General features: G+C 37.9%; 1 protein-coding gene across 4 annotated transcripts in view; it reads right to left on the bottom strand.

The window, feature by feature from the left end:
- The window catches only part of SLC39A10 (solute carrier family 39 (zinc transporter), member 10), an 89,631-nt gene that overhangs the window by 27,988 nt on the left and 48,976 nt on the right, over window positions 1-12,667 (bottom strand). For all 4 annotated transcript variants that reach the window (XM_011952056.1, XM_011952055.1, XM_011952057.1 and 1 more), the window contains 2 exons: window positions 2,482-2,651; window positions 462-650 (listed from right to left, as the gene is read on the bottom strand). In XM_011952056.1, coding sequence (XP_011807446.1) covers window positions 462-650; window positions 2,482-2,651 — 359 coding nt within the window. The remainder of the gene's footprint in view (window positions 1-461; window positions 651-2,481; window positions 2,652-12,667) is intronic.

Here is a 12,667-nt window from a genome sequence, read left to right as displayed (position 1 = left end):
TGCTTGAACCTAAGAGGTGGAGGTTGCTGTGAGTGGAGATCACGTCACTGCATTCTAGCCTAGGCAACAGCATGAGAATCTGTCTCAAAATAAATAAATACACACATACATACATACACATATAAAAGTTAGCTGGGCATGGTGGCACGTGCCTATGGTCCCAGCTACTCGGGAGGCTGGGGCAAAAGGATCACCTGAGCCCAGGAGGTCTAGGTTACAGTGAGCCATGATCATAATACTGCATTGCAGCCTGGAGGACAGACAGAGACTCTGTCTCAAAAAAAACAAATAACAACCACCATATGTTTAATTTTAAAAAATCAAAGTCAGCTTTTTACTCTAAAGATTAGCTATTACAAAACTGACACCAACATCATAATTAAGGAAAGCATATACCCAGAAAAGGATAATTTTTGTTTTGAGTTTTATGGTATAAAATGAAATAAATAAAAAATACTTACTCTTTGTTGTTTGTAGTGCTTAAACATTCTAATGCAGTGTTCAATGATAAATAGCAAGTAAATGCCTCCTAGAGCAACAAGTCCTTTCAATACAGCATCATATTCTTCCAAAAACTTCTTCGATTCATGTCCATGAGAATGTCCATGCTCATGTGCGTGTTGGTGACTGTGATCATGTCCACCCTGAGACTATTAATAAAAACAAATAAAACTTCTAAACAGGTAATTGAAATGCTATTTAAAATTTTGAAATTATAATCTCCTAAACAACACAGAAAAAATACCTCTCAAGTTTTAAAGTGCTCCCCTAGGTATTATCTCACTTAGTCTTCCATTTAATTTGCTTTTCTCAGTTGTCCAGAATACTACTACATTTTATAGTAACTCAAAGACCACCAACTCAAATGAATATAATAATAAGATACATACTATAGTTAGAGAATCAAGCCAGAAGTAATAATAGGGAGTGACGGGTTCTTTGTAAATTGAAGTGAACACGATTTACTTACATGCCAAATATTTAGTAAAAATGAAACAAAACATACAAACTAATTCACCAGCAGTCACTTGTGATTCCGTGTAATCTAATTCTGTCTTAAACTGATTGTTACATATTTTTTTTCTTTTAACTTTTATTTTAAGTTCAGGGGTACAAGTACAGGTTTGTTATATAGGTCAACTTATGTCAGGGGGAGTTGTTGTACAGATTATTTCATAAATTTCTTCTCATACATTATTTCAGAGGTAATAAGGTCACTATCTCTGCATATACTGTGGAAAGTCAGCAAGAGGGTATCCTTAAATACGCAATTTTCTACATTTTAAGGCTTTAGCAATCATAAATGTATGTATAGAAAAAGTTACGTTTCAACATTATGAAATGTACAAGTATCACAATAGTAATCTTATAGAACATAAGTTAGATAACTGCACTTAAATATCTTTCTTCATTCTAAAATTTATTTGTATTCTTTTCCTGTTAACTAGTGGTCAACCAAAGAGATACCTAAACCTCTCAGAGGATATCAGACCACTCAAAAAGGTAACAGCTAGGTTTAGTTAACCCTTTTTAACACAAAAACAAGTTAAATAGCACTTAAATACTGTTCTCACTTCAGTAACTCTTACTAGGCCCAGTTCTAAAGGAAACTATTGTTATTCTTGATGGCTAGTAGAAATGGTGAAACAAGAAAATTCATATTCACAGGCTTAAGATTCATTAACCCATTTATTAATTAAAAAAAAAAAAAAGCAATGCCACACATTGCTGCAGATAGTAAATCTGGAATTCTCAACCAAGAGTGCACAAGAGAGGCGATATACACAACAACACAAATACAATCCTGTCTCCCAAATTCTCTAGAAGGAAAATACTCAATACTTCAATTTTATATTTGGAAAAGAAAAATTCCCATTGTTTTCATAATTTGAAGTAAAAATAGTAAGAGTGAATTAAATACTCTTAGCTGGCAGTAGACAGTTATCTACCTAACTATTGATAGGTTATAGAGAGCAACTTGTAAAAAGGTTGATAAGCATGGTACTAGGAATATGGGTTTGTGATCATGTAATTAATCAGAAGTGTCCCCAAAGAGAAGAAAAGGAGTGGTATGCCAGGAGAAAAGATAAATGCCCCCACGTGTAAAGAGCTAACTGTAAAACAGCACACTGAGTGTATCTGCCTACTCCTGCTCATTTACAACATCTTTTGTAGTTCTCTTAAACGCTTACCTGATATGTTACACAGATTTAAAAAGACCACTCACTGCTACTGATATCGCAAATTTTAATTCAAAGAGATTTTTATAAAGACTACTGAAAGCAAAGTTGACCTAATGATTCAATTTATTTAAAAAATATTGCTATTAAAACTCTGAAAACAGAGAAAAAAATACTTCATCCTACAATCAAATGAAACAATACAAATACCAGATTACTGTGCTATAGCTTGCTAATAAAGAACCTTTCAGTTTAAATATTTTTATTTTAAATTTTTAAAAAGATTAAAAACATTTCTTACATGGGGCAGTAGATGAAGAAGGGCGTCTCCACTCATTGTTCCTACAGCTAACGCAACAAGGAATGTAAGAAGAAATTTGAAGCATCCTTGGTTAATGATAGGAACCAAGATCACGCCTAGCAAGGAAAGCAGGCTAATGACAGTGATAGAAATGATACCACAAATCCAGGCTGTAGAAAAGAAATTAAGAGTCAACGTTAGTATAACAATTTAAAACAACAGACTACCAAAAAGAATAAAAACATAAGATACATGAATCATAGAAGGTAGACCATTTTACCCAGACTATGAAAGCTTTATGGCACTGTTTAAAAGCAAAACAAAAATATGACACATAACTAACTTAGACATTTTTAAAAAGAATTAAGAAACTCAGATCAAATTATACATAGTACCTTCAACGGCCCACGAGATTAGAACCAGTGACTTAAAATGACTGAAGGCTGTGATTCACTTAATAGCTAAAGTATAAAAATTTCTAAATAAAATTTATAAATAAAAATAAAAATTTAAAATAATAAATAAAAATAAAAATAAAAAAATTATAAATAAAAATAAAATTTAAAAAGTCTAAAGGCAGAGCCACAATAATAAAGCTGTTTATTTAAAGAATATAATTATAAAACTCACCTGAGACATTAAAAAAGCCAAGTATCTATTTAATGTGTTATAATCTTTGTAAATCTTTCTAATACAGAGTTTAAGAAATGTAACATAGCCCCAAATGGAAACATGTTCATATGATAACAAAAAAGTCTCATTACTGGTAACTTTACTGTTACAAAGGTAAATTCAGTCCTATTTTTCTTGATTTTTTTTTTCTCTACACCTGGTTCCAAACTCCCGTTCCTCCAATCTGGGTTTCTGTAACAATTTACCACTTAAAAAAAAGTCACTATATAATTTTAACTGGCTCAGAACACAAGAGAAATGTTTTCACAATATGACTTAAAGAAAAATAGGTATGGTGGCGAAGGGGAATTCCGTATACGTGTCTTTAGGTCATTCACAAACAGGTAAGACATCAGAAATATATGCCAGTGGTTTGGGGGCTGGACATTTTCATTACAATTTCTATTACTGGCCTAAAATGAAACAGAAATGTTATTATTTTTTTAAATTCTGCTTATTTTAAGATCTATCTACAGAAAATCTCACTGAAGAGCAATAATTTTATAAAGATTTTAATCTAAAATACTATTTTTCAAATCAAATCTAAGAGGACTATAAATCTGCAGAAAGACTTTATATTAAGTCTGTGATATAACATTGAAAAAACGCATCTCTTCATCAAAATAACTCAAAATTTTCAACAACGAGGAAAAGACAGGGAGATGATACTAACTGTCCCACTAAATGCTGAACTTTATCAATAAAACTGTTTTATCCAATGGGCATTGTATTTACAATATCCAATAATGTTAACACTATAGTCAATACTCATTAGCTCAATTATCTCACTGAATTAAAACAATAGATCATCTATCACTAATGGAAGCTCTGTGGCTTACCCTGTATCTTAAACGATAATTACTATCACATAAATATAGGTAACCTCAGAGGCAAAATAAGATTCAAAACAACCAGTATTAGAGGGCTGAAGATCTACCCACTAGACTTGGATTCAATGGCTTCAATCCTTGCAAGGATGTTGGATTAAGGAAGGAGCAGGAACTCAATTCTTGAGGAACCAGGATCACATATTTGCTACAAAAATAATATATCCTGATTAGTGGAAAGAAAGGATGAGGAGGATTGCGGCCCGGCGTGGTGGCTCATGCTTGTAAACAGCACTTTGGGAGGCCAAGGCAGGCGGATAGCTTGAGTCCAGGAGTTTGAGCCAGCCTGAGCAACACGGTGAAACCCCGTATCGAGTAAAAATGCAAAAATTAACCAAGCGAGGTGGCACACGCCTGTAGCCCCAGCTACTTGGAAGGCTGAAGCGGAAGGATCGCTTGAGCTTGGACAGCGGAGGTTGCAGTGAGCTGAGACTGCGCCACTGCATTCCAGCATGGGTGACAATGTAAGACCCTATCTCAAAAACAAAAACAAAAACAAAAAACACAGGGACGGGGGTGCGGCAGTGATTGCTCTAACTGTTGTGATGACAAACCACGGGGAACTGAAGTCAAAAACCTTATTCTAGAAAGAAAAAATATATGCTCGAATAAGGTTTACAGACTAACTTAATGATGATCACCAGGCTAGTTTGTTAGTCCCCTATTTATAGACAGGAAAAATAAAACCAGTGGAAGAACTTAATGAAATAAGTCAGAGAAGTGGTCATAGGTATAAATTTTAGACACGAGGTCTTACAGGCAATAGTTATTGGCCAGCTAAATCAAAAATGGTTTGTCAAAACTACTGCAGCTCTCTAGATCCAATCATATTGAAGAAAAAAAGTATAGACAAAAAGGACAGGGAACTTACAGTAACCACATGGGACAAAGTGAGTTGGCAACAAAAGCACTAACCTGAAGATAAACTGTATCTTACACAGTAATATATAACTTTCCCTTTACAAATATATTTTTCCTTATCAGTTTGGCAATAATCTAATATAGAAGCAACTTTTCTAAAAGCAACAGCCTAAAAGCAACTTCAATTAATAACTTGAAAATGTGCACTAAACTACTTGGAAAAGCTAGTAATTCATACTCTAAGATACCCTAGGAGAAAAAATAAAATGTATTTACTTACTAATGTAAATATATGTGAATGGGGACTGCCAAAACTACAGACAAGACCCCAAATACACAAAATATACAGAGTAAACACAACTGATAACCCTTCATAGTTATTAGAAATTTTTATTAATAAGAATAATTTTAGCCAAGAATGCACTAGAATTAGTCACCAAAATTACCCAATAAAAATGTTTATTTTAATGGCTCAGGGTCCTGGTTTATGCCTGTAATCCAAGCACTTTGGGAAGTCAAGGTGGACAGGCTGATTACGGTCAGGAGTTTGAGACCAGCCTGGGCAACATGGCAAAACACCATCTCTGCAAAAAATATAAAAATTAGTCGGGCATGGTGGCATGTGCCTGTAGTGCAAGCTCCTTGAGAAGCTGAGGTGAGATGGTTTGAGCCTGGGAGGCTGAGACTGCAGTGAGCCAAGATCATGCCACCGCACTCCAGCCTGGGCGACAGAGTCACACCCTGTCTCACAAAAGAGTTCTTTTGTGGAATAGTGTTTTGATGAAAAGAAAACTTAAAATAAATCAATAAATAGTCTCTGTACTACTCTGAACATTTTAACTCTTTAAAAATATTTTTCTATTTCTTTTAGAGGAAATATGTATAGCATGCTTGCTATATAAAATATTTTGCTGGGCGCGGTGGCTCAAGCCTGCAATCCCAGCACTTTGGGAGGCCGAAACGGGTGGATCACGAGGTCAGGAGATCGAGACCATCCTGGCTAACACGGTGAAACCCCGTCTCTACTAAAAATACAAAAAACTAGCCGGGCGAGGTGGCGGGCGCCTGTAGTCCCAGCTACTCGGGAGGCTGAGGCAGGAGAATAATGTGAACCCGGGAGGCGGAGCTTGCAGTGAGCTGAGATCCGGCCACTGCACTCCAGCCTGGGCCACAGAGTGAGACTCTGTCTCAAAAAAAAAAAAAAATTTTTAAAGACTACCTTCAAAAGATTTTTAACTGACTAAAAAAACCCCTAAATTCTAGGACTAAAATTGATCCTATATCTTTTGATAACTTTGCTTTTGCATATAAAACATAGAGGGCACAACTGGAAATATAACATAGTTAATTACTCCTTTGTATATACATTGCCTTGAATGACAGAGTTGAAAATTATAAAAATATTTTCAAAGATGCCAATTATTCTGCCCCTTTAAAAAGAAAATCGTTCTAAATTATTTTCTTATGAGTAGCTGTTTGAACTGGCCAGATACTAGCTATCGTCATATTATACTGCTAAAAAAACTTGCATAATCTACCATTTCTCAAACTGAGCTCATTAGTTCTATGAGATGGGGGTATTTCAAAGGAGAGGGAGAAGAAATTTAATAATCAAGTAAGTTGTGGTAATACTGAGTAACACAGGTTCCCTCAGAGCCTTTAACCGTTTAATAAGAAATATGAATCTCTAAAAGAAGAATACAATATGCAGCATTTTCCCAACTTATCTCATCATGGAATTTATTAGTCTAGGAGAGGGTCTTCAAAAAGTTTATGGAAAATGCGTATTATGAAAAAAATCAATTTACTTGTGCCCTAATTGAAAAGGACCAACAATTAACAGCACAAACAATACTCAACTCCACAGACATCTCAGCTGGTTGAGCTAATACAATTCTGACAGAAAAATTAAAGCTGAACAAACTTTCCACTCCACTGGTGCCAAAACTCCTGTGCCCAGATCAGCTTCAGACAAGAGAAGAACTTTCCACAGAAATTTTAAACAAGTTGGTACAGGACCCCGAAGTATTTCTTTGAAGAATTAAAGAAGAAAATGAAACATGGCCTTAATAGTAAGATCCTGTAATTAATGCTAATGAACTGTATACTTAAAAATGGTTAAAGGAGGAGGATTCTGGAAAGACTGTGGAGTAGGAAGCACTAGAAATCTGTATGCCCCCTAAACTGTGAACGAACTGACAAAATCTGTCTGATGTTAACTACTTCGGAACTCTGTAGTCTACTGAAAGCATGCAACTTCTAGGGGAAAGCTCTATGGTAAAATGTGGTTAATTTTTATCAATTTCAGCTCTTAGTTTAGTGGCAGCTACCCATCTGCCATCCTTAGTCCTTTGAAAGGAAGCTGTGCCTGGTGTCCTGAATCAATCTACAGGACCCTACAATTACAGGAGCTAGAGTAGACAAAATGGATTTTGATCCCCAAATGTTGAGGATCTGTACTCTGATCACTGATTCTGATCACAGAAGTACAGGCAAAGAGACAGGTGGCCATGTTGCTGTACCTCTCCTCATTTTTGCAAATCTCCTGGCTAAAGTGTCTTCCAGGTGTTTTAAAAGGCCAGCACCTCCTTTTTCCTCCCTTCTTTTTTTCTCCTTTTTCCCTTTTGGGAGTCAGACAATAAATACTGGAAAATTAAAAAATAACTGCATATCTGGAGAAAATCAGAAAGTAATCATGCATGCCTAGGGAAGGCACAGGCTCAGAAAGGACCTGTGAAGATAAACTAGGTGCAGTGTCTCATGCCTATAATCCTGGTACTCTAGGAGGCTGTGATGGGAGATCACTTGAGCCCAGGAGTTTAAGACCAGCCTGGGCAACACGACAAAAACCCATCTCCACTAAAAATACAAAAACTAGCTAGGCATGGTGGCACATGCCTGTAGCTCCAGCTACTCTGGGGGTTGAGGTGGAAGGATCACCTGAGCCCAGAAGGTTGAGGCTGCAGTGAGCCATGATCATGCCACTGCACTCCAGCCTGGGTGACAAAGTGAGATCCTGTCTCAAAAAAACAAACAAAAACACCTGTGAAAATCTTATGTTTATACCACAGGGATAGCATAAAACAATAACCCTCCCCAACCCAAATTAATAACAAACAAACACAATTTAACAAGAAAATAGCAAACCCTGGGGAAGGGGAAGAATCTGACTTCCAGAGTTAGCATATTATTAGAATCAAATGTCCAGTTTCAAATAACCAGAAGGCATAAAAAGGAACAAAAAAGCTGGCCGGGCGCGGTGGCTCAAGCCTGTAATCCCAGCACTTTGGGAGGCCGAGACGGGCGGATCACAAGGTCAGGAGATCGAGACCATCCTGGCTAACACGGTGAAACTCCGTCTCTACTAAAAATAATAAAAAAAACTAGCCGGGCAAGGTGGCGGCGCCTGTAGTCCCAGCTACTCGGGAGGCTGAGGCAGGAGAATGGCAGGAACCCAGGAGGCGGAGCTTGCAGTGAGCTGAGATCTGGCCACTGCACTCCAGCCTGGGTAACAGAGCGAGACTCCGTCTCAAAAAAAAAAGAAACAAAAAAGCAAGGCACATTAAAAAAAAAAAAATGAATCACAGAGACTGTCCCTGAAAAAGACCTAATGGCAGATCTACTAGACAATGACTTTAAAACAACTGTCTTAAGAATGCTAAAAAAAAAAAAAGTCAAGAAGATAATGTATAAACAAAATGGATATATCAATAAAGGGGTAGAAAAACTAAAGATAAATCAAAAAGAAACTCTGGAACTGCAAAGTGCAATAACTGAAATGAAAAATTCACTAGAGAGATTCAAAGGCAGATTTGAGCAGGCTGAAGTCTCAGTGGACTTGAAAACAGGACAATGGATATTACTGATGCTGAAGAACAGAAAGAAAAAATGTTGACTAAAAATGAACAGAGCCTATGGAACCTGGAGGGTACCACTAAGCAGACCAACATCCATATACACTGTAGAAGTCAAGTAAGACGAAGAGGAGTGGTGGGGTGGCGGGGAGGGGCAGCAAGAATATTTTAAGAAATAATGGCTAAAAACTTCCCAAATTTGATGAAGAACATGAATATAAACATCCAAGAAGCTAAATGAACTCCAATAAGAGGAACTCAAGAGACCCACACCAAGACACATTATAATCAAACTCTTGAAAGACAAAGAGAGACTCTTGAAAGCTGCAAGAAAAGCAACTCATCACATATAAGAAGCTCTCAATAAGATTACAAGCAGATTTCTCAACAGAAACTTTGTGGGTCAGAAGGCAATAGGCTGATATATTCAAAGTCCTAAACGAAAAAGCAAAATTGTCAACCAAGAATCCTATACACTGCAAAATTGACATTCAAAAGTGAGGGAGAAACTAAGACATTCCCAAGTAAACAAAAGCTGAGGGAGTTTGTTACCACCAGACTTGCCCTGTAAGAAATAAGACAGTACTTCAAGGGGAAAGGACACTAAACAGTAACCTGGAAAGTGTGGAGACGAAGTTGTAAAGGAGCAGAATTTTTGTATGCTACTGAAGTTAAAATGATATAAATTCAAATTAGACTGTTTTAACTTTAGGCTGCTAAATGTAATCTCCATAATAACCGTAAGAAAACAGCTATAGAATATACACAAAAGGAAATGAAAAAGGAATTTAACCTTTTCACTACCAAAAAAAGTCAACTAAACATAACGGAAGACATTAGCAGCAGGACAGAAGGACAAAAAAAGCGTTAAGGCATATAGAAAAACAAATAGCAAAATGACAGAAGTCCTTCCTTTTCAGTAATTACTTTAAATGTAAATGGATTAAACTCTCCAATGAACTGACAGAAACTGGCAGAATGAATAAAAACACATGAGTCAACTATATGTTATATGCAAGAGACTCACTTTACATCAAAGACACAAACAGGTTGAAAGTGAAAAGATGGAAAATGATATTCTATGAAAATAGTAACCAAAAGAGAGCAGGAGTGGTTATACTAATATCAAAGTAGACTTTTAAATCAAAAAAGGTTACAAGAAACAACAAAGGACAGTGATAAAACAATTATAAACATTTATGTAACTAAAAATAGAATATCAAAATATACAAAACAAAAACTGTCACAATTGAAGGGAGAAATAAACAGTTCTACAGTAACAGTTGGAGATCTCAGTACTCTACTTTGAATAATGAATAAAACAGCTATCCAGCAGATAGGCAAGGAAATAGAGGACTTAACACAATAAACCAACTAGATCTAATATACGTATAAGGAACACTACTCAAAACAGCACCAGAAACATTCGTCAGTGCACATGGAACATTTTCCAGGATAGACCATGTATTAGGTCGCAAATTAAGTCTCAACAGATTTAAAAATATAAATATAATACAAAGTGTCTTCTCCTACCATAATGGAATAGTTAGAAATCAACTACTGAGGTTGTTATGCCTAGACCGCTTATTCCTCAAAGACCACCAGAGTCCAGAGTCAAAGCCAAGCGGCAAGGATCTTTATTACAGGTTCGAACTTGGAACTTCCTCACTAGTCATGAGACGAGCGGGAAAGTTCCTTAACTGGGCTCCAGACAGCATTTTTATAGTCAGGGGTAAACAGGTACAGAGTCATAGGGGATTTTGTACACATCAGACTTAGGATTGGCTGACATCTGAACAAGGTGATTTGGCTGATTATGATCGGTTCCCGCCATTTCTGGTATTTCGGTTACATTTTGAAACACTGATGACGTTTATCAGGGGCTTGCAGGGTAGGGGTAGGGTAGGGGTAGGGCTTGTTTTCCTGGTCTGCTCACCCGGTCTGTTCTGCTTTCTAGATTCCTGGAATTGTTTGCCTAAGTTAGTTCGGGAGTTGTTTTGCAGCCCTGGTCCCTGCTGTCCTGGTCCCTTTCATTTCCCCCTCTCACAGGTAACTGGGAGTCTAATCTTGGACCCCGAGTTATTACAGTGTAGCCCCTTCTTCAGGGTGAGGAAGAGGTTGGTAATGGTTATGGAGGCCTATTAATTAGATGGTATCAAATCTTTCTCTAACAAATTGCAGTATTCTATTTACTATACAGGGGCCTATAGTGAATAGGAGTAATATAGACATCAGGGGGCTTAGAAAGGGAGCTAAAAGAGAAAACATGGAAGAATTCCACCAGTTATTAGCTGCGGAAGTAAACTGTTGTTTTTTCATATCTAAGCTTAACTTGTGCAGACGTTGGACTCTTTCTTCAACTAACTTTGACTCATTTACATAGAAACAACATTCTTCTTTGAGGAACATACATGTACCTCCTTTTTCTGCTGTGAGTAAGTCTATGGCCCTGCGGTTTTGGAGGGTGACCTGTGCTAGTGAGTTAAGTTGCCGCTGGAGGGAGGCTAGGGACTCAGCGGAATCTTCCATTGCAACGGAAAATTGTTGGAATAACTTGTTATTTTCTGCAATGGAGTTGTATAAGGCTCTCCCTGCCAACCTGGCTGTGACAATAGAGGTGGTAAGTGATATGCTGGCTACCAGAGGAAGGAATATGGCCTGTTTTGTCTTGAGGGATTGTGTATTGTCCTACATGTTATCTTATTCTAGGTATTCTGCAGGGGTTCGTAAGGTTAATTGGGGAATTAGTGTGACCGGGAGGCCGTGAGAGTCTTGACAGTGTGGATTTTGCATGAGCTATAGGGGCAACCGACGTTTTGTTCAACCTATGTGTTTTTACAATAGGGGACTTGTTGGTCAAAGAGAAAGCAAATAGCTGGGGTGACCTTCTTTGGTTCTGCCTGAAAATCAGTAAAATTAACATAGATAGGAGAGCTACAACCTTGGGGGGGCAATCAGCTATGGCCAGAAGATGGCCTTGTCCCTGTGTCTGAGCATAGTTGGTCTAATTTTCTGTTAGATAGAAACGCCAAGCGAACGGGGAGGAGACTCTTCTTGATGGAGTCTCCCAGAGTAAGGTTAGATGTACAAAGCATAAAAATGCAGGTAAACTAAACATGGTTACAGGGGTTGCGGCGCAGGGTTAGTTTTAGGGGATTATTCTTAGCTTTGTCCACAGTCCACGTGGTCGGTGCCTCCGTCGCTGCCGTGATCGGTCTGAGAAGATCGGAGGTCGGGTCTACTGGTTTGACGTGGGTGTGGTGGATCCACGATGCGATGCCTTCTACTTTTAGGGCGGTGGGTGTAGTTAGGAGTACCTGGAGTGATCCTTTCCACCTGAGTTCTAAGGTCTCTTGTCTGTGTCGCTTAACTAGGACCTAGTCTCCTGGCTGGTACAGATGGGGTGTCGGAGGGGGGCCGGTCTCATACAGTTCTTTCAGCTTGGGACAGATTTCCTGATGAATTTTCTGTAAAGCTTGTAGGGAGAATAAGAGTTCAGAGACATTTTCTGTTTCAGATTTGAGCAGATCACCTTTCAGGCTGGGAACCAAGGGTGGAGGTCTGCCATACATGATTTCATAAGGGGTAAGGCCTAGTCTGTAAGGGGTGTTACGGGCCTGGAACAGAGCGTAGGGGAGAAGGACCACCTAATTAGCGCCAGTCTCCATAGTCAATTTAGTTAAGGTCTCCTTTAAGGTCTGATTCATTCTTTCTACCTGTCCTGAGCTTTGGGGCCTGTAAGCACAATGTAATTTCTAATCTTCCCTAAGAATGGAAGCTAAGTCCTGACTTACCTTGGCAACGAAAGCCGGTCCATTATCTGACCCTATCTGGACGGGGAATCCATACCTGGGGAGAATTTCTTCTAAAATTTTCTTTGTTACCACCTGAGCGGTTTCTCTCTTGGTTGGG

This window comes from Colobus angolensis, unplaced genomic scaffold, assembly GCF_000951035.1.
Source record: "Colobus angolensis palliatus isolate OR3802 unplaced genomic scaffold, Cang.pa_1.0 Scaffold330, whole genome shotgun sequence".
Lineage (NCBI taxonomy): Eukaryota > Metazoa > Chordata > Mammalia > Primates > Cercopithecidae > Colobus > Colobus angolensis.
The sequence above is the reverse complement of the archived record's forward strand: the minus strand, read 5'-3'. Positions and strand labels throughout refer to the sequence as shown.